The 23,200-nt window shown below is 40.1% G+C and overlaps 1 protein-coding gene across 1 annotated transcript in view; it reads left to right on the forward strand.

The window, feature by feature from the left end:
• LOC136675624 (peripheral-type benzodiazepine receptor-associated protein 1-like) overlaps positions 1-23,200 on the forward strand; it is a 136,892-nt gene that overhangs the window by 83,079 nt on the left and 30,613 nt on the right. The window contains exons 4-15 of the mRNA XM_066652275.1: positions 186-293; positions 834-962; positions 3,598-3,774; positions 5,600-5,761; positions 12,474-12,644; positions 14,370-14,453; positions 14,698-14,787; positions 15,056-15,178; positions 15,540-15,644; positions 16,065-16,115; positions 17,035-17,067; positions 21,364-21,541. Coding sequence (XP_066508372.1) covers positions 186-293; positions 834-962; positions 3,598-3,774; positions 5,600-5,761; positions 12,474-12,644; positions 14,370-14,453; positions 14,698-14,787; positions 15,056-15,178; positions 15,540-15,644; positions 16,065-16,115; positions 17,035-17,067; positions 21,364-21,541 — 1,411 coding nt within the window. The remainder of the gene's footprint in view (positions 1-185; positions 294-833; positions 963-3,597; positions 3,775-5,599; positions 5,762-12,473; positions 12,645-14,369; positions 14,454-14,697; positions 14,788-15,055; positions 15,179-15,539; positions 15,645-16,064; positions 16,116-17,034; positions 17,068-21,363; positions 21,542-23,200) is intronic.

The raw sequence follows: 23,200 nt of genomic DNA on the forward strand, positions 1-23,200 counted from the left end.
CCCCTTCTCCATGATTTCAGGACAGTGCTGTAAAATAAAGTTCCCCCTGTAACTGTAGGGGGAGCCAAGGGGCAAAATACCAAATCTTACCTAGTGTTCCTTTAAATCTACTGGCTGTTTATTTGAAAAGATTTGTCTCAGCCCTCTCATGAACTGATGTATTGTGTCGGTTTTGTCTCCTGCAGAACGGCACAGATTACAGCTTCCTGGTGCGTCAGAACTCGGAGCTGCTGAGGGCTCTGGAGGAGCTGGAGAAGACATGCTCCACACTCAGAGAGGAGAACAGCCTGCTGGTATGTGCCTGTGTCCTCTCCTGATCCTAGACCAGTTTGGATGATTCTGTTATAAAAGACACACACACATAGATAAGTCATTCATTAATATAGAAGTCAACTAATCATGACAGCAACTGAGCTGATGAAGAAAGGCATTCATTACAGTCATTCATTTTCTTGAACAATTCTTCTTTACATCATTAAACAGACATTTTATTCTGTACGAATCCCATTAAACCATATGTTTATCACCATATGAGGGACCCGCTCTATGGAGCGTAAACTTGTTCATGCTGCTTGATTCCTAATTTCACGAAAGTTCCACTTTATAGAGAAATTGTAAATATCATTAATAGCTGATATAAAGAGAAACTTCAGCAATAAAAACGACTTATTTCACTTATTTAAAATAAATCCACTTACTAAGGAACACCTCAGCTTTTTAATATTTTTTGAGCTGTTGTGTACCTCAAAGGTTGTGTGGCTTGGTCGCTTTGACTCATTGGTTTTGAATCTCATTTCTCTCTTTCTCTCTCCCTCTCTACCTCTATCCATTAGCGGAAGAGCAGTTGCCCTGAGACGGAGGAGAAGGTGAAAAGGCTGAGGAGGAAGAACACTGAGCTGGCCGTCATCGCTAAGCGTTTAGAGGACAGAGCTCGCAAACTGCAGGAAGCCAACCTTAAAGTGGTACATATCCCCCACTAATATCATCCTGATCTACAGAGCTGATATCCTTCATTTAAACCCCCTGGTCACAATCAGCCCCACAGAGGCTAGGGGTTAATCCCAACCCAAATCTGATGCAGATGATTTAAGTAATTAAGCTCAGAACTGAAAACTTGAGCTACATATCATCGCTGTCCAATGGAGAATCTCCCAAATGTACCTCTCAGAATACTAACTTTCCAGGAGAAGGAAAAAACCTTCTTAACTTTCAATGGAAATCAATGCAAATAGATTTTATTCCAAGTCATTTTGGAGCTTTTCTAGCCGTCTGTTCATCTTTATATATTCACACAATGTGAAGGAGAGAAGCTGTGTTCAAACGATGTAGTAAATCAAAAATCCACAAAATGGAGATTTGCATTGCAGCCCAATCTGTATGTTGTCTTTTAGTGCCGAACACCTGCTTTGGTTACCTTTAAAGCTCATTAATATTAATGTTGTCTGTTCTGATTGGCTAACGGTGGTGGATGTGTTGTAAAAACATTGCATTTTTAATTCCATTCCCAAGCCTTTTAGGCATTTTTATGTCTTTGTTACATGATTGTGACATCACAGCCACAAGAGATTTTAAATGGCTTCAATGATTGAATACAGATGCATGATAAAATGGCCGGCAATATATTCCCCACCATACGAAGCACTCCACTGATACACTAAATAGAATTTGACTCCTTGAGTAAATTTAAATTAATTCAAATCATTCAAATACATTTGTTGAGAATAGTGCCATAGTATTGGCCTTGGAATACCTTACTACTTTTAGACTCTCATGGTTTTAACTAAGATCATCCAGCTCTTTTACATGGTTTTCAGAATGCAGAACCTCTTAAATCCTTCCACCCCGCTTTGGCCCCCTTTGTGTTCGCTCTGGGAATTGCAATATTGTGTCCATCACTAACGCTCCCAGTGGAACTGACCCTGTTATTCCTTAATGAACTGGACTGGAGCACTTCTGAATGGCTCTTTTTGTTTCCAAATTAGAGACCACTCCTTCTTTGTTGGGCTGAGGGTCCGCTGCTGTGTGTGAACGTCAGCTCCCATCTCACACAGCCTTTGATTTCACACAGCAAACCTGATTATGTAATGTTGAGTAAAACTAGCCGCAGGGCATTCAGTATAGATTTAAAGTGGGGAAGACATTTCTTTCTGTGTGTGTGTGTGTGTGTGTGTGTGTTTGAAGAGAGAAATAACAAGATAAGGAATTGATATGTAACACCACTTAGTGCAATGGCGTGGGTGAGTGAGAGATGGAAAGAGTTCTACATTCTATCCACAAAGGTGTATGTGTGTGTATCAGGTTTCACTCACGTTGTGGGGACCATTCACGGTGTGTGATCTCCACAGAGAAAATCATTCCAGTTTTAGGTGAAGATTTTAGTGTTAGTGTTAGATTTAGGGTTAGGGTACCAATCTGTAAATAAATGTAAGTCAATCAAATATATTTTAGTCATATATTAAATTATATAAAATATTTAAAATAACAAAAGACATTATCCTCGTGAAAAACCAAGAACTTGTAATGAAATCTTTTGGACAGGAAATTAAATAAAGGAAGGTGGTCTCTGATATTTGCACAGTTCTATATTTACAGGCCTGATTCTTTATACAACTAGGCACTTACATAAATATTATATAATATTTTTACAGGACATGTGGAATAAATTATATAATTTAGTACTTATACTGTATGCATTTAATGGAACATTTGTAAGGTGTGTGTGTGTGTGTGTGTGTGTTAATGGGAGTGTAACTGTATTCCAAATGAACACCTGCATGGACACCTGTCTGCTCACTGGTAGCCGTGGTGATTGGCTGACTGTACAGCACCTGTTACACTTCCAGACTTATGTGGCAACTGAAGCCCACCAACCAAGCCATCAACACACACACACACACACATACACATTATAGTAATTAAAACCCACTACTTCCTTGAATCACTTCAATTTCTTCAGTACTACATACATGTACACAACTAAACAGGAAATCATAGGTCAGTGGATACACTCTATGGCCAAAATTATGTGGACACACATTCAGGCTAATGTTCTGGGGTTGTTTTTTAAAGTTTAGGCCAGGTCCATTAGCTCCTGTAAAGGGAAATCTTAGTGCTGCGTCATGTAGAGACATTACATAAACATTCTATGCTTCCAAATTCATGGTAACACCTTGACAAACAAAGGCCTTTCCTGTTGCAGCATGACTGTGCCCCTGGCTGTGTCCAGACTCAGGAAGAATGTATACGACTGTCCTTCAACAGACTGTTCATTCACCATATTTTGTTGGATGTTGTCCAAACAGTGCTTTCAATGAAAGTATTTAATTGTGCAGACGGTGTGTACAGAGAAGGCAAGCTCTGCAGCAGGTGTAACTGTCCAGCACTTTGCTTGATATGGTGTTATTATAAGTGTGGTGTTATTGCCTGTAATTTACAAAGCTAATAAATCTTTGGCCTTTGAGTGTTTTGAAGCAATTTAATGCAGTGAAATAATCTGAGCATGTGAAAAATACATAAACTTATATTTCAGACATGATTTTGGAGGCCTCATTCTCTCTCTCTCTCTCTCTCTCTCTCTCTCTCTCTCTCTCTCTGTAGGTGAATGCTGCTCTCCCTCTAAAGCCAGGTGCAGTAGAACAGTATAAGCGAGCATTTGCGAGGCAGAGGGCAAGAGACCTGGCGCAACACGCAGACGTTCTCCTCTCTAAAGACAAAGAGATAGTCGCCCTCCAACAAGAATGCAGGAAACTGCAGGCCAGAGGAGGACAGGGGAAGGTAACAAATACACACACAGGCATACACATAATGTGTGAGAATACTGTTGTTACACGGCATGTCATTTGTTGCCAGACATATGTCTAATGATTTAATTTCATAATATGAATTTATCAATGATTAATTGTTAAAGAAATAATGTAATTAATTGCCAATACACATCTGGTGTCATGTCTAAGTGGTTCCTGTTCTGTAGTCTGCTGGTGTTTTGAATTTGTCTTTGTTCGCCCCCTGGTGGACAAAATTTACTGTGCATCATACACGGTAGGGAACCTTGTCAGTAAATGTGCAGTTAGGGACAGGGGCATCGGACTCACGTGACTGTATTCCAAGTTTTTGGGAGCATTTCTACTGATCCATTCATTGTGAAATTTAATCAAAGTTAATTTAAATGTCAGATGGTGTTTTTAAATTATTACACCAATAAAAACAACACAAAAAAGACACAGAGAAGATTCTTCTCTGTGATTCGCATACCATCACACTCTAGACACTACTAATACACTACGTCTCCTGCAGTTTATATTTCTGGGTGTATAGCCTCACACTCATCACTCCGTCCCCTTTATTTAAACGTGTGCTTCTTCTGCTTCTTCACTCACCTGCCCTCCTCTCTGTGATACTACAGCATATAACCACTGCACTCAGCACTTTAATATAAAACAGGTCTGACACAGCAACAGAAAATCACAAAAATAGAGACAGAGAAAGGTTTTGTCCTGACAGCAAAGTGTAACTTTAACCCTCAGCATCCTTCTCTCTCTAAATATATATATATATATATATATATATATATATATATATATATATATATATATATATATATATATATATATAGCTGGACTTTTGATAGCCAGGTTTTCTGAGAGGTCTCTTGACTTTTGGACCCCAGACATGTTTTTGAATGTATAATTGTGTAGGTGTGTTTTCTTATTTTTAAATTTCTATAAGGAAAATGCCCACTGTGTACAGTCCTGAACATAGTGATTTGAGAATGAGGAGATTGCAGTGGAAACTAAGGAATGTCCTTCAGTTTTCCTCTGTGCACACTCTGCATGACTCATCGTTTTCTTTCGCAATTCAGACGAGAGAGATTTGACCACTAGATGGCAAAGAAGGTTATCTTACAATGCTACGCTCACTGATATTGTGAGTTGGGACTGAATATTTAACAACACTAGCGTGTATATGGATTTTGCCCTAAACAGTATAATAAAGGCTCTGAATAGTTCTTGGTATTTCCAAAGAAGGGCCTAAATACTCCTTATAAATCACACTTAAAAACAACATTTACTAGTTTCATAGTTAAGCATAATATTAGCATGTAGCATGTTCACGAGTGTTGCCAGGATATCAGGCGGAAGCCCAGGTGCTTCTGTACCATGTGTTGCCAATTGTAGCCCTCTTCAACAATAATGTTCTTGATATCCAACAAGCAGGGCATTTTTTTGCCCCCCACCCCCACCCCCCAAACACACAACTCTTAGCTTAGCCACAATGACGATGCTAATGTATGTGACCTCTGAATTGTTGTGAATGTTTAAACAAAAGCCAATACAACATTTGATTTATTAAATCAAATAATTTAGGTTATTTTGTTGCTTAAAAAGATAACATGTCTGGATGTTTATGATGAAACATTGTACTTTGTAGTAAAAGAATATGAAAGACTATGGCTGAATAATTCAGGTCAGTTTTAACAATAATGAATAAAATCAGGTCATTATTTTAAAACCTAAATTATTTTTCTGACACCAAACCCTCACACTCTTTTACTTGCTTTCTCTCTCTCTCTCTCTCTCTCTCTCTCTCTCTCTCTCTGCAGGACTGTGTCTCAGGAGGAGGAGGAGGAGGAGGAGGATCAGAGGTAGAGCACTTGCTGAAGGAGTCTCAGAAGGAGGTTCTGCGTCTTCAGAGGCAGTTGTCTGTGAGCTCCTCTCGAGAGCAGCAGGTCTCTCCTTCAGCTGAGAGAGAGAGCGAGGAGCAGGTCAGAGCACTGTCTCACTGTCTCCCCCATGTGGCTTCTCACAACACAGCACCATTTTCATACAGTTCACAGTATAAATAGAGACCGGTTTATACTCTTATGCATTTTATCCCTAATGTAGGTCCTGGAAGGTAGGTCTGTCATGAGTCACAATAACTTTTATTATCAACTTTTAAATCATGAATGTTTTTTTAAGCTGCAAAGCACCTGATTGGTCTGATGGTTGTTACTCATTCACTCCGTCACTAGCTTACTCATATTTAGCAGCTTCTCCACAAGGGGGTGCTATTTGTTGCTTCACATCAAAGACACTGTGTGTTCTTGTTTATGTCAGAAAGTAAAGTGACCCAAGGCTATTTGTCATACGGTATACAGCAAATAAACATTAACGAAATTAGATATTCTTTGGAAATTACCCACAACCCCCTGCTTAAAATGTCCCTCCACTTCTGGTAATGAAGTTATAGATTTGTTTTCTTTGTTTTTTCCCCTGAGGGGAGGGTGGTGAGTCAAAAAATTTTCCTATAGAGGAACTCAAAAGTTTTTGAAAAAATAAATCTCTGCAGTGAAAATTCACATGGAACATCAACATGTTTATCACTTCAGCTGTTGTAGTCATTAAAAAGAGTAACAGTAATCTACAGCTTATTTTGACAACAAATCGAATATACAAACATTTTAAAAAGTTCAGCTCCAGCAGGGTCAGACTGTGATCATTACTCAGCAGTTCTGGCTCTGGCTGTGGCCCTCAGTAACTTTGTTTGAACTATTATGTGTCAAAGAGTCGGTGTTGGAGAGTTCGATGAGGAGGTGATGTGGTGGTTTTTGCTTTAAACTTCAGCGCCTTAGTGCTTAATGTTATAATGTTGCTCGGCAGTTGCAGGCCGTTTTGCGGCAGCCCACACTCCGCGAAACACTCATAATGCGATGATTACTCTGCACTTTTGCTGTGAACCTCCTGTTCATCAGGGTCATGCACCATACGTTGATGCGTTGAGCAAAGCTGGAGGCATGGGTCATCCTCAGGGCTTATAGCAGATATGCATATGGGAAAGTGTGCGTGTGTGCTGTTAATATGTGGTTTTGGTCCAGTGGGGGGTTTTGCAGGGCTTAGTGTGTGTTTACACTGGCATAAATGCTGTTTGCTGCTCTTACATAATGGAATACACCATCATCTGCCACACTGCCTAATGAGCTGACTCCCAGCCATGAATCTAAGCTAGAGAGAGAGAGAGAGAAAGACATTTGAGAGAAGCCAATGAGAAGAGACATTTGACCACCACTAGGTGGCAAAGGACTAGTACAATGTGTAGCTGATAGAGTTTCAGTTCTGTTTATGAGTAATCACATGATGCTACACCAGTAAGAGTCCATAGGCAAGACTCTAAATATTTCAGTTCCACCTCATGCTGTAAACACTAACATAACGTTTCAAAATCAGGTGTAGAGATTTCCTACAGGAGTAGAGACTGTTACTCCATGAAAGGTGAGGGCAACTCCCTATTAATACACTTCAGAAGAAACATGACCTATGATCCGATCTCCAAAAGCAGTTCACTCACACCCTCACACTGTTGTAAGATAAAACCCCATCTCAGGGGCTTTATACTGCTATGCTTTACAGTAGCCTTTACAGTACAGTCGGTGAGGAATTCTTCTCCAATCTTTCTCCACAAAGAAAGGCCCGGATTTAAGATGCCAGGCTTAAATTTTGGTAACTGAGATGTTCACATGCATTGCAGGCATTTGTTGTGGCTGCGTGGAAGCAGAATCCAAATTATGCAAGTATCCAAATGTTTTTTTCAGGGTTCGCTGCAAACATGCACAGATTTATTACAGATGTGTGCACAACTGGACTCTGCTTTAGATTTTATGTGTTTTATGTGTATGTTGTTGGAAGTGCTTTTTGCTGACCACTTGAAGTTTCACTCTGACGTTCCTGACAGCAGCACTAAAGCCTGGAGGAGAATGACAGCATGGGTAATCTGGTCACTTGTCACACACACACACACACACATACACGATCATGCATAGAAAGGCGCCATGTTGTGTGTACTTTAATCCCCTCTGCCCACAGAATGGTACAGTCCAGTAATCCCCAGGCTGTTGCCGTGGTAGCGGTGAGAGGGTTTTGGATGGTAGGTATATCACTCCAACCCTGACCAAAGCAAAGACTCGAGCGGCTCTCTCAGCTTTGACCCTCAGGGCCTAGGTGGACTTTCTTTCAACTCACAGGAGAGGGGTAGGTCTGTGTGTGTGTGTGTCTGTGTGTGTGTGTACGTGTGACATAAAGTCCATGCCAGTGGCTTTGCCTGCAGCATGCAAGTCTGCAGGACAGACCATACTGTTAGTAGCCAGCCTTCTGGTCACCAGTCATGTCTGTTCAGTGATGTAACCTGCAATTGCTTTGTGCATGTGAGGATTGTCTGCGTGTGCATCTGTTCAGCTAGCGCAGATTATGACACTTTCCTGTCCTCCTCTGTCCCGACCATTAATGGACATGTGTGGCTGTGTATGATTACTGTGCAGCCAACTCCTCCTTTCTCTTAAGTGGATTTCCCTGCCTGGCAGCATAGCTTCAAGGTTTCGCAGTGCATGCACTTGATATTCCGTGCTCACTCGCACCTGACACAAGACTTCACAGCTTCCTGAAAGAAAGTTAGCCAAACCTAGCAGGCGAGGAGTCAGTCGAGGCCTAGCTTGAATAATGACTGTCCAAATCTCTGCTATGTAACTGTCAGAGATTTCGAGCTTGGCCAGATGTGGGGAATTTGGATTTGGAGAGAGAGATAGAGAGAGAGGTAGAGAGAGGGCAAGAGAGAAAGAGATGTGTGGCCCTCAATGTCAGTGCATCGATATGTATGAAAGGCAGCGGCCGGGCCAATCCAATGCTTTTAAAAGAAGTGATCCAGTTACCCGTTTCAGTAGTCCACGGGGATTACTGCAATGTGCTTATGGCAAACACGGCCTGCTGCATCTGATTCCGCCGGCCTTAGCTCCGCACTAGCTCTAGTCACGGCTACAGAATTAGCATAGCGAGGAAGACTCAGGTTTGTGTTAAAAATGAGAAGAAACTGAATGCTGTGCCTCCTGTTCCTGGCTATTGAGCTGTTCCTGATTGTTTGACAGCTTTAGCATCATGTGCTATTTAAGTCTAGAGCATCCAGGTATTGCTGGGACATTACATTGCTCAAGTCTTGGCTAAAGTAGTAATGCTGCATAGCTTTAATACAAAAAAGGCCTAAATGTAGCATAGCTTTAGCCAGCAGGGTGGGGGCTGGATGACACTATTTTTTTTTTACTCCATGAATATTATTTCAGCTTGAATTTACATGTAGCCACATGCTGTAGATGTTGTGGACATAGCTTATCCAAGCAGGGGAGCACATCCTACCAACAAGCTGCAGGCTACTGCTTATGTAATATGTAGCATTAAAATTCCTATGAACGTACCTGCTACTAAATGTGCTGCACTGAAGCTTCAAATAATGATTCGCACTTTTAGGTAACGATTGCTTAATGAAGTAGTTATTACAATTAAAGATATAAAGCTTGTGCTGCAAAGTGAGCGATTCCAAAAGCCTGAACATGAATGTGGTTTGTGCAATGCTTTAGGGTCATGTCAACTTGGTTACTGTAGGTGAAGTATATTACAATATATGTTTCATAAGTATCAAGAGTGTTTTAAGCATGGTCTCTCCTGAAAATGTGTACGACTCTGGCCATGTCCTGCTTTTGGTGGCCCCATGTTAGAACCCCTAAGAAATAAAAGAAGAATCCTCTTTATTAACCCCCTTAGAGAAATTGCTTCTCTGCCTTTAACCCCTTCATGATAGTGAACACAGAAACTCACACTACCTGGCTGCCAACCATCTCTGCACCTGGGGAGCAGTTTAAGGGGGTAGGTGCCTTGCTCAAGGGCACTTCAGCCATGGATGAGTTTTCCTGCTGGTCCTGGGAATTTAACTGGCAACCTTTGGCTTCAAGCTCACTTCTAACCTTAAGGCCACAGGACATAAAACATGAAGTAATATACGAAAGACTGGTGCTTTAGGGACCCTAAGGAACTGGTGGAGCTTAGGAGCTTCTTATAGCAACTAACTGCCCCCGGGTTTAGGGCTGATGTAGAGGTCTGCAGAGGTAACATTCATCATCTGACAGTACTGGGGATCCAGTGTGTATGCCTGTAGTTTATTTAGTGCTGTCCAATTACACCCAGACATTTATTTTTTATGACATGTGTATTGAATCTAAACCTGTGTGTATGTTTCAAATGGGAAATCAGCTGGTGGGATTTAAATGGTCATAGTGGTTTACCATAAAAAATCCTTTGCAAAGAAATGACACTTATTTTCTCTCTGCCATTGGAGGATATTTTAAAATACACTTCAGACCACCACCTGATCTTAAAACGGTTATAAAATAATGTCTCAGGCATCAGGCTTTTTATCTGAGAATATATAAAGGAACAATATGTAATATATTTACCTTACAATTACAGCTCCAAAATCATTGTGATGATTCACGGACATATAATAGGGAGAATAACGCATCTCTCTTTGCTATTCTGGGCTCAGCACTGCAGAAACTGCACTATGTACGTTTTGGAGGAGGGTAGAAAACCACCACCCCCTCCTTCCCCCTCCCCGTTTACTTCAGTACAGTGCTGTAATTATGAATTCCACTAGGGGAGTGTGGGGGAAGGAAACAAACCCAAATCTTTCTGAAGTGTTCCTAAACCTTCGTGTTTAATATAATAATGTTGTGTGAGGTATAGAGGTATTACATAGTTAGATGTCTGGTTCCTGTCACTGCCCTTATAAACAAGTCATCATTTCACAGCAAACTACTCTGAAGGACTTTGTAACATTGTAGTCATTTAATGATGCAGAAAATGTGAAAACTCCCTCTTCATGTCTGTTGTACTCTGTTACAGTGATTATTGGAGCTGGTAAGCTGGAATCACGCTAGGATCACAAGTGAACAGAGCCGAGAAACACACGTGCCTCAGCACTGACACTCTTTAATCAGCATAAGCTTAACCCTTGAGAGTGCTTTAGCTCTGTGGCTTCCTCTTTAAGATTTGCATGGGTTTTTTTCCCCTTACCAAACAAAAAAAAAAAAGATCAAATCAGAAAAGAAATTCAGACTTAATTGCTTCTGCATGGTTTGTTAACGAAAAATGATTATTATCTTACAGTGGTACCAATCAAGGGGTTAATATGTTCACTTCCAAAAGCAGCCAAGGAAGGGCACAAGGAGTACCGTGGCCATGTTTATGAGCACTAAAGGCTCAAAGTGGCCTGAACCCATTCTTGGAATTAGCTTATAGTTTAGAACATTTATGGTTAAAATCATGATGAATGGACCAATAGAAATGCTTCAAAATTATTTGGAATAAAATCTTTTTACATAAACTTTTATTGAAAATTAAGAAGATTTTTTTTCCTTTGTTCTGTAAAGTTGCTATTTTGGGGATGTTTTTCATTGAACAGCAACAACATGTAGCATGTGTTTACTTTAATTTTTTTTATAAAGGAGGCTTAAATTGTTTGTAAAAACATGCACAAATGTAGTCACAATACATGTTTTTACCAAAGCCCTTCACACAAAGTGACTGACAGGTTGAAGGGCTTTATCCCAATCCGGACTCCCTTATTCTCCTCAAGTTCCACTTCCCTAAAGGGGAGGGAACATATCTCCCTCTCCAACAACACTCAAAACAACTAGGACTTTAATTATCTTCTCTCCTTCGTAGCATTTCTATCAACACAGGTCTTACCTGTGGGCCAGTAAGTCAAAGTGTGCACTCATAATGCTAACGTTACTACAAGTAGGCTCTATTTTAGCTAACAGTGCTAACAGCTATAATGTGCTGGCTGTTTTATCCTGTTACCAGGTCATGGCCTTGGCCACAGTGGCACAGTTCCACTTAAAGTATAAGCAGGTGTAGCTGCTAAAATTAGACACAGAGGCTTGACTTTGTAACTCCTAGAGAGAACACCAATGTCATTAGTTCTCCTAGTTAGCATTTTCTTCTGTGACTGCATAGCTTTAATTCACATGCCTGTAAGTGTCTGTGGTCCAATGTCCTGATATTTAAATCATATTACTGTGTATGTATGGCTTTATACTAGAAGCTGGCATATTGCCATGAGGGTCGGATCGGATTTCATTCATTAGTTATGGATCACGAACCGCAATCCAACTAATCCCAAAAGCATTGAATGGGGCTTCATTACTCCAGAGAACACAGTTGTACCATTGCCCAAAGCTAGGGGTTTCAAACCCTTATAGCCCACACTTGGCATTGGACCTTAGGCTAATTTGCAGCTGCTCTGGAGTGTCCCATTCTATTCATCAGTTTTTTTTATAGAGATTAAGCCTTGTGTACATATTTGAATGCCTGTGTTAGCCGTGCTTGCACCTTAAAATTGTTGAATTATTGTATTAAGGGTGTCCACAATCTTTGCATACATAGTGCAGTACATACTGAAACTTTTAACCCTTTAACTCCCTCGCCTTCAGTTTAGCTTGCAATAAATAAACTGCAAATAGAATTTAATCTCAAATGTAAATTACATATATTTTCATTGCAATATTATAATCTGATGGTGAAGTGTATACATCGTCATGTTGTAAATATTCTTTTTATGCTGCTGAATTTTGTTATATACTTGCCTTTTTGAACCTGTGTTTTTGGCCCTTCCAGGTTGCATCTGAAACCCCTTGCCCTGTGTTAGATGAGGCCTCTGTTAAAGGGGAGAAGACCCCTGGAGAGGAGGAGGAGGAGGAGGAGTCTAGAACACAAGTGACACCTGAGCAGAGCTCTCACAACAGCCACCAGGGCGAGCAGACGCAAGAGGACCGCCTTCAGTTTCTGGTGGGACACATATTTTTGCAGGGTTTATTAGAGATGAATGTACATACTGTACTTACTGAATGAAAGACGAATGTGTAGACATGCTTTCAGGGCTGTTTTAAGCCTTTTTTCTTGGATTACTGAAGAACAGAAATGAGTTTTTAGAAGTTTAATAACTGACTAGAGGGGGACTTTATGAGAATACATAAATACAAATGATAACAGGAATCAAATAAGGAGAAATACAGTTAAACATGAATCGATTTGAAATGACAAACCTATTTCTATTACGTTTGGCCATTTCAAGATTGGAGTTAACCACAGAAGCACATAATAACCTCGATTCCAGTTCATGGCATTGTACACTGTGCCTCTATCTGCTCTCTTAGCCACATGCTGTCCAGCATCACAGGTGTCTGTTTTACGCTTTTTAATCATCAGTATTGCTCCTGCTGTGAAACAGCAGCACAGAGGCCAAGCGCTAATCTAAGCCCAGAGAGCAATTAGCTCCTCTATCCATGGGCCGTCCACACTCCAGCCTCGGTCAGTCCCAATTCTCCGCTGGTAGCCAATAAGCTGATTTCTGCCTTTTGTTGGTCCTCTGTGTAAGCTGCATTTAGTGTAATTAAAGGGTGCTAAGCGATGTAATTCCTCCGAGTGCCCGTGTCAGGGGTCAGTATTAAAGTGAGAGACCAATTTATAGAGAATTATTTTCATTATGCGCCCACCCACTTCCCTTTCATTGGGTTAAAAAAAAACATCCAACAAAAAGAACTTAGTGATTTTTTTTTTTCAAGGAATAGGTTCAAAGGTTGGTAGACACCTGCTCATTTTGTCCTCTACTGTTTGGGGATGTTTTTGACATTTAAAGGGAACTGGGCCTGTGAACATTCGATCAGTTGTTGTTTCTTCTACGTTGTATTTAAATTAAATTACAGGTGGAACCAAAATGGATGTTCCATTCTGAATGTTTTTAAAATTAGTAAATGCCTTTTTTTTAACCTCCTCTTCCCTGTTTACTGAATAAATTAAACACGCTTGAAAAATCTCTTTCTATTCAATTTATAATACTCGTAATACTGGGTATCAAACCCTGGGTGCCTCAATGAGCCCTGTAGTCTACTGTTACTGTTGTCAAATGTCAATAACTCATAGCAAAGTATGTGTTGCACAACTCGCAGCGGTGTCTCAAGCTACGGTGCTATGTAATTAATAATTAAATATTTAAAGCACATTCTGAATGGGATATATAGATGTTTTTGGTTTTGTTTTATTTCAACAGAGAGAGAAATTCAAAAACAAATTTTTATTTTAAATACAAAAAAAATGTATATTAATAAATAATTGACAGAAAGTATGCGGCTCCAGCAATTTTTCAAAGTCTAACTCAAGGTATAAACAAACCCATCCAAATTAATTTAGAGTGAAATGCAACTGTCTACAAAATGCCTCGAATAGTTGCCTTACAAAAAGTTTTGTTCTAAATATTTATGAAACGTTGCGTATGGCTGCGTTTTTGATTATGACACCTGATAGGACTTTGATTATTAGTCCTATCACCACCACTGTAAAGACACTATAGGATCCTCTGCAATAACCCACTCCATTTCACATTTTGAATGTTGTTTGTCTCTGTGGTCGATCTGTGAAGAATTTTGGGTGCAATTTCCCTTTATGAAGATCTAATTTGTTGTTCCTTAAGTTAATGTTTTAATTAAACTTTTGCTTTTCTTTGTGTTTCCATAGGAAAGTGAGCTGAGCAAAAAGAGAAAAGAATGTGAAGGCCTTGAGCATGAAGTAAGGAAGAGGCAGAAAAGATGTCTCGATTTGGTAAGTTTACTCTCAGTGCCAAGTTCAGGCAAAGCAAATGGACCATGGCTTCATTGCTGTTTTATTGGTAATGAGGTGAAGTAAGTGTGTTCAAATTTATTTCCTGTGGGAAAAGTAATGGAATGTTGCGGTAATGTCTCTTCAGCCGACAGTGACTGGTGTGTGTGTGTGTGTGTGTGTGTGTGTGTGTGTGTGTGTGTGTGTGTGTGTGTGTGTGTGTGTGTGTGTGTGTGTGTGTGTGCAGGAGAGCCAGCTTGATGATGAGCGCAGCAGAAATGCGCGCCTAACAGAGGAGGCTGAACTCCTCAGGAGGAAGTCTCAGCTGCTTGATCAGGTCAGTGGTGGGTTTTTGTGTGTATGTGTGCAAGTTTGTGTGTGTGTGTGTGTGTGTGTGTTTGAGAGATAGAGAGACTGGGTGTGTGAGTTCTAAACCCATCATTCTCTTCCCAGTCTGCCTAATTCATATATAGAAACTAATCTGCCAGTCTGGCTCTTTTGAATGGGCTGGACTGCAATGACAGGGAAGTGTGTCTTTTTTTTTCAGTCACGTTTGACCAAATACTCTCATTCCCTCCCTCTTCCTCTTTCTCTACTTCTTCCAGTCTCAGTCTGAGAATGAGGAGCTGAAGGAGGAGCTCTCTGCAGTGAGCGCTCTACACAGTTCAGTTCTCGAGGAGAACCAGAAACTCCGTGCCAAACTGGAGAACCTAGAGCAGGTCCTGAAGGTAAACCTGTATTAGATTTTACTGTAGGATCTCTTTCAAACACAGGAGGAATTGATTGATTGTCGCATTCAAAGCATCACCTTACCACAGACTGCTAGGTCCTGTCTATGTATCATCATCTAAAAAAAGACACACACAGATCTGATTAACAGTCTTACAGATCCAAACACAACACATTAATACACACACAGGTCTGAGCACAGTGCGTTCGTGCAAAAACATACATCACAAGTTGTGCCAGCTCCAAACAGTACACTTACCTGTAAAATGTGTTTACAGACAACATCCAGATACAGGATACAGGACCTTACAGATTCAACCTATTAAAGTCCTACTATGCAATGTTCTTGTGTGTACGTAGCATATGCGAGAGGTCGCAGAGCGCAGGCAGCAGCTGGAACTGGAACATGAGCAGGCATTGGCTATCCTCAAGTTCAAGCAAGATGAAATCAAACGACTTCAGCGGGTCAGTCACAGCATATTCCACACCGTTCACTATAACCTCAGACTTAAAGGAAGTTCACTGGAAATCAAATGAATCATTTCTAAATGTAGTTTTTTAGAATGTCTGTACTTTTTCATAGACAACATTGTGTAGTGACAAATAGCAAATAAAAGTTTGGGAACTATTGCTTTGAGCTTTTCTAAAGGGTGTGTTTATACCTGTAGTTCTTTTCCCTTGATCCGACACAGGAATAAATTATATATATATTCTTTAAAATGTGAAGTTTGAATGAAGCGTTCACACTTCATCAAATGAACTGGATTAACAGGGCAATCGCACCAGGGTTTGCTGATGAACGAAGTCTGTACACGTCCTAAAACATCTGTCCTTAAATATCTGAAAAATTACATTAATTTGATTTCTGACCTCTTTTTGTCTCAGGCTCAGTTATTTGCCAAGAGGGAACATGAAGGTGTCGTGCAAATGCTGGAGGTGAGGACTCCCATCCACTTTTAGAGAATGTGTAGAGTTTGTAACTCCTCAACTAATGTTGCTTATCTCAGCTTTTAGTTGCCTGTGTGGTTTGTAGTATGTGTGTGTGTGTGTGTGTGTGTGTAGGTGTTTGTCTGTTTGGCTCTCAGTGACGTGTCTTTATAATTAATTAGACACTATTTGTTTAAGAATGCATGTCATTAAAAAGTCCCTTTCCTTTACAGCAGATATAGTATAAAAAGGCAGTGTTAATATTTAATGGCCTTATCCCTCTCCTCTAGATCATTCTGTTTTAGACACACACAAGACTTTCTCCTATAGCTAATGCAATCTGATGCATAACTGATTCATTTTATTGTGTGAAACACCTGCCATTATTGCCAGTATGAGGCCCAGGATTTATGTTTGTGCTCGCGCTATATATATATATTTATATATATATATATATATATATATATATATATATATGTATATGTTTTAAAGCAGGTTTTGTGTGCTGTATAATTAATTAATTCATTCATTCATTATCTGTAAGCACTTATCCAATTCAGGGTCGCAGTGGGTCCAGAGCCTACCTGGAATCATTGGGCGCAAGGCGGGAATACACCCTGGAGGGGGCGCCAGTCCTTCACAGGGCAACACAGACACACTCACACATTCACTCACACACTCACACCTACGGACACTTTTGAGTCGCCAATCCACTTACCATGCTTTGAGAACTATTTGTACACATAATACAAGCTAAAATTAAATATCAAAATTATAAAGTATCTGTTATGTGACTCTAATAATTCCTGATTTGTACCTTTATACATGTGTATATAATGTGTTTCTGCCTGAGCCGTGTTTGTGTTTTGTGTGTACTGTGCATTACGTTTGCATTGTTGTGTCTAAATGAAGTTTATGTTGTTTTTAGGGGTTGATCCAGCTTGTATTGCTGAGAGAGCTGGTAGAGTAATGCTAATCCATCGTCATCTTTTTTTGTCTCGCTCTCTCTCTCTCTCTCACACACACACACATACACACACACACACATACACACACACACACACACACACTCTGTAACTATACCTGTGAATATATTGCCTGTCCCCTCCAGAGGGCCCTGTCTGTCTATAAATTCATGTAGGCCAAGTAGTAGTGTTCCTCCTAGAACCAGGCAGGAACTTGCTCTGTGCTACAATTTCAAAAATATATGTTTCTAAATTATTCTTAACTTGGACACATGGTTCTAGGACAACATGAAAAAGGTTTTTACATTCTGGAGCAGCTGTAAATGAGCCTAAGATCACCATACCCAATGCCAAGCATCGACTAGAAGGGTATGTAGCCCCCAAAGCAGTGGGTTGTGGAGAGGAGCTGAAGCTGTGTTTGTAATCCAGAACTAATCATTCAAAATCAGTGCCTGATCTCATTATTGGTAACTCTGTTGAACCTTTGAGTTATTTCTGAGAATGAAACACAGCAGTGATCTGACAGGGGTTCTGGAAGGGCTCAGACACTGTAGGTGAACAGAGGGTTCAGCAGGTTCAAGCTGGAGCTGGATTCCCGTGTGTACTAACCACATTTATTCTTCCCTGTGGTTGACCCTCTGACATGCATGTGTATGCATTCTCAATCTCTCTGTTCTCTCTCTCTCTCTTTCTCCCTCTTCCTCCTCTTATGCTTTGTTTTTGTTCTCTGTCCTGGTGTTTGCTGAGCAGAACACATTGGACTGCATGCAGGTATTGATTGTAACTACTTGACTACTATATACCGCCTAGAAAGTCATTTTTGCCTGATGCCCTCCCATCCTCTCCACACCGCCCACCTACTGTTTAAAGCCACTGATTTCAGTGAGCATGCAGTAACTGGTCTTCATGAAGATTATCATCCAAGATTAAAGCCATTAAAGGCATTTGGCCATTGTTCAAACTGGTTTTAGCAAATTTATGATTTGGTATCCTTCTTACGTTTTCTTCCATCAGTGTTTTCTAACTACAATACCCAGCATTCAATACAGAAATAAGCATTTCAAGCATCCCCAGACATTACTAAAAATTTCTGTTAAGGTAGCCAGAGATGTAGAGGTTAATGAATGCAGAAGTGATATTCAGGTTCCCAGCAGTAACGTCAGTTTGTGGGAAAAACTATTCCATACAGCTTGCTTTCAAGAATCCACCTTGAAATGTCTGTAGTTTTTTTAAAAAAACATTAAAATGCATCATCAAAATGGGGAATTTCTAGTCTAAAAACTGGAAAATCTCCCTGTAGACACCACTAAACGCAAGTAAACAAAATCAGAAATGGTTCAGTGTTTTGTTTTGATTGGACTCTGGCTTTAAGTCCTGAAATTAGACATGGGTCTTTGTTAAAATGTAAAAAATCCACGATATATTGGGAGATTATTTGAAGGATTCCACAATACAGGCTAAACTGTGAGGCCTCGGTATCAGCTGATATTATAATCCAGTCAGCACTATTCTACTGTTCATAAAAATGTCATATGTGTTAAATTATGTACAAAATAATCAGTATTAGGAATGATTTCTAGTCTGCTGCCATTAGGGAGGGAAGGAATAATAGCTGGATAGATAGATACTAGTTACTTTATTTATTTATATAATGGCACATAAACTCATATATGCTGATCGATCACTGGATTAGGAACACCTACCTTGTATCTCACTCAGATACCTCCACAAGACCAGGTAAGATATGGGTGCTGGATCATTTTCAGTGCTGCAGTGGTGGTGGTGGTGTGTTATTGTGTTTTGTGCTGGTACGAGAGGATCAGACACAGCACAGCTGCTAGAGTTTTTTATCACTGTCCATTTACTGTCCACTCAATTAGTCACCCCTCCCTCGTTGGTCCATCTTGTAGATGTAAAGTCAGAGATAGTAGCTCATCTGTCGCTGCACAGTTTGTGTTGTTCGTCCTTTTTTTAGTTGGTGGACTATTCTCAGTCCAGCCCTGACACTGAGGGCTTTAAAGACTCGAGCAGCACTGCTGTGTCTGATCCGCTCTTACCAGCACAACACACAACCCCGCCACTCAGAATGATCCACCACCCAAATCATACCTGATCTGTGGTGGACCTGTCCTGATCCTGTCCTGTCCACTGAAGGGCATTGTGAAAAGGGGATAAGAAAATAAACAGAGAAACACATGGACAACAGTCTGTAATTGTAGAACTACAAAGAGCTCCTGTGTGGTCTGTGGAGCTGATAAAATGAACAGTGAGTGTAGAAACAAGGTAGGTGTTCCTAATCCAGGGATCATTCCGTGTATTAGTAAAATTAAAGGAAAGGGTCAATCTATATAGGTACCTTAATAACATAAAGATATAGAGCTATTGAACCACTAGAAGTAGTCCAACTGTCTATGATTGTAGCCAAGTAGCAACAGCATAGTCAGTTTCCCCTTTGAGAAACTTTTGGGCCTAAAAGTCTCATGAAGTAACATCAAAGATTCAAGTTTTTAATTGATTTCACAATAAAAGACAATAGTCTTTAAACCCCCTGTGTATGCCTTGCATTTTAAGCCACCTCCATCTTTCCTTTACATATGTGCTGTGACAAGTATAACAAGACACATCTAGGTGTGATATTTAACAGGAAACTGCCTGTGCTTTTTTAGAGTTCGTCTGTTGTGTATGTGTGTGTGTGTGTGCTGAAGTGTGTATATGAGTAATAGAGAATGTGTGTGTATGTGAGATGAGGCCCTGTTTGTTCAGTGTCTGCCAGGAAGCTGAACCGCAGTGCCGGAAGTGAAACTAGCCGTAGTTTCTCTCAGCTTTGAGAGTTGTGTTCATGCTGTAGCTTGTAGTACACACTCAGCAGAACGGCAAAATGGCTGCAGACCTCTCCCCATTTCCCGTTTCCTCTCTCTTTCTCTCTCTCTCTGCCTCTCCTCTCCGTCTGCTGCCTCATATCTGTGTTCACCAGTGGATTGAGTGTGTGCTTAGGTACTGCTGTTACAATGCTGTACATTGTAATTATACTCATAAACCTACTAGCCTGATCATTCGCTATCATGGTTTGAAAAGGCTGGATTTTTAAATAATCTCAAATGAATGACTTGCCTTCTATAATATAATTTATCCATAATACATTTAAAAAGTACACTGAACAATCACTGGATTAGGAACACCTACCTTGTATATACACTCACTGTCCATTCTATCAGCTCCACCGACCACACAGTAGGCCAGCTGATCCACACGTACCAGTGCAACACACACTAACACACCACCACCACTCTGCTCTGTGGTGGACCTCTAGGGGTCCTGACCATTGAGGAACAGGGTGAAATGGAGATAAGAAAGTATGCAGAGGAACAGCTGGACTACGGTGGTCATTGGAGTTGATAAACGGACAGTGAGTGTAGAAACCAGTGATCGTTCAGTTTATAATAGAAGTGAGTTTCTAACTGGCCAAGGGTCAGTGACATGTTTTTTTTTTAGAATGACCAATTTAAGAAATCTTGTTTAAAAGGATTGTAGTGGTATTTGTTTCATAGCTTTTAGTGGTCATTAAATCCAGACATTTGATCCAGGTTCCCGGACGGGATTTTACAGTGGCCAACCAGTATGACACTATACCTGACCAGTCAGGTGCATTAGCAGTTGCAGTATGATAGCGTGATACTAGGCAGCCATTTTAAAATCATGGCCTGTAACCTGGTCTGGACATGATGACCTGTGGCACACATTAATTTTTAATCAGGATCATCAATTTAATCACCCATAAATATGGTCTACTACCATTTAAATATGTATAAAACAGCCTTTGTGCTGGGACACACTTACAAACCCTTATGGAATAAAAATGTGTACTTAAATTATTACAAATTATAATACTTGTAGGGTTGAAGTATATGACATTTGACTTCTACTACTAACCCTATAAATATATTTAAGTTGTATTAGAAGGGTGGCCAAAATAATATATGACTAGTACATACTTATCCGTAGTTCCTTAGTATGCATTAGTGATTCCAAAATTACATAATTTAAGCACACGTTTTGTCCACAATGGAACCTTTGTCTTTGAACTTCTATGTATACATTTTTTCAAAGAAATAATGTTAAACAACCCATTATCATGGTTTTCCCTTAGTTACACTAGCTGACTTAATTAAATGAACCTAATTAAGTATAACTTAAACTTTTAGAGAAATGCCCGTGAAAAGTATCTAGACCTTTCAGAGTAGTGTGTGATTTGATTACCTGTATAATTCTTCCTGTCTTGTGTGTGTGTTTAGGCGAAGGTGCGAGAGTTGGAGGAGAAGTGTCGTAATCAGAGTGAGCAGTTTGGACTGTTGTCTCAGGAGCTGGACAAGTTCCGGCAGCAAGCGTCCAAGATCGACCTGTCCGCACCAGGCCTGTTGAGCCACAGCTTCACGCAGCTGCCCAATGGCATCGGCCTCTCCACAGACACTGGTACAGAGTTCTTTTATGATACTAGCCAAATACAACTCAAAATTTGCAAATGTTCTTAGTATTGCTTGTGATCAAACAGAATTTATTGCTATCATTATTGCCAGAGAGTCCTGGAAATCGGGTGCATGCGTTTTAACTGACACACAAACTAAGCATGTATAGACTGTTGTCTTTACGCAATGTTAACAGTGACAACTGCTTATAGTGGCATCTGTACACTCTGCAGCCATCTTGGTATTGGTTCATTCAAGACCAGGCTCTAATCACTTTAAAATGGAGAGGAGTCTATGAACCAAACAAATTTGAAACCACAGTAAGATTTGAAAAGTGTGTTTGAAATTCGGTGTGAAATGTTTTATCCCACATGGGGCTTTAGCAACGAGCTGATTGGTTCTTTACATTGAAGGGTGGATCTTTTCCCATAAACAGAACAGTTAACATGATACTTGTCTCTTCTGTTATTATGCCTCAGGTACTGCTTATCCTTTGCTACTGATTTCCTCATACAGACGTAGTAATCTCAGAATTTGCTTGTAGTTTCCCTACCATTGCTACAGAATTTTAATAGCATCTCTGCAGCTCCTGTATTCGTAAAGTTATTTATGCTTAATTTCTCTTGAAAATCATTTGCCTTTCTCGTCATGTGCACATTTTGCATATGCAATGATACTGTGCTGTAAACTGAAGTGGTGATGTTTTAAAGCAATGTTCTATCATTGGTATGGCTAAAAAAGCAAATGCCCCCATCCCCTTCCTCAATTATAAATAACTAGGCAAGATGTGCCCAGTGTCTGCTTCTTACGTTTTGAGTTTGTACTGGAGCTAGGAGGCTAATATAGTTAATAATCTTTAGCAGTGTACATTGTACAGTTAATAACTTAAAACTATAATAACTTAAAAATAATCATTCATGCCTTGAAAGCAGTTGTAGCTGTTGTACAAATGGATAACATTTTGCTGTATGAGAACTGAGCATGCTACTGCCATAAGCCCACCTTAGAGCTATGGTGCTTTTCCACTTCATGGTACCTACAAAATTCTACTAAGAAAATTTGGTGCATGGAACCGGGTACTTTTTTAGTACCTGCTCACTTGTGGTTCTAAGGAACTAAACCTTGCAGATTGGCCAGAGAGGGGCGTGTACATGACAAAAGGCAAACCTCCAGCACAAACTAGCAGTTTGTAAAGTCTCCAAGCTACAGCATCAGTCAAATTCGTTTTTATCCGACTCACAACGGCAGCTCATAAAATTATGTCATGATCTGTTGAAGAGGCTCAAACACTCCTTGGATCAATGGCTGACAAAAGACTCCAGAGACAACTGGATGGTCTGAATTGATGTACAGTGATGTGTTTAGTCCCAAAATTCAAAAACAAAGCTTGAATACACCGTGAGTAAAAAATGCTTAACGTTATAGCAGCCTTTGTTGTGGTTTCCAAAGCCTGTGGTTTTTGTTTTTGACAGGTTTTTGCAACATTACTGGCTATATTTCAGGGTGGAGCTGTGTAGTGGAAAAACAACCATGTACCAGGTACCAAAAAATCAAAAAGAACAGAGTGGTGCAGGTAGCATGCAGCAGGAAAAGGGCCAGTAGAGAGCTAACTGCACTTAACTGAAAAATATCAAGTCTTATCTTTGTCTTCAGAGGGAAGGAGCAG

This window comes from Hoplias malabaricus, chromosome 2 (genome assembly GCF_029633855.1).
Source record: "Hoplias malabaricus isolate fHopMal1 chromosome 2, fHopMal1.hap1, whole genome shotgun sequence".
NCBI lineage: Eukaryota > Metazoa > Chordata > Actinopteri > Characiformes > Erythrinidae > Hoplias > Hoplias malabaricus.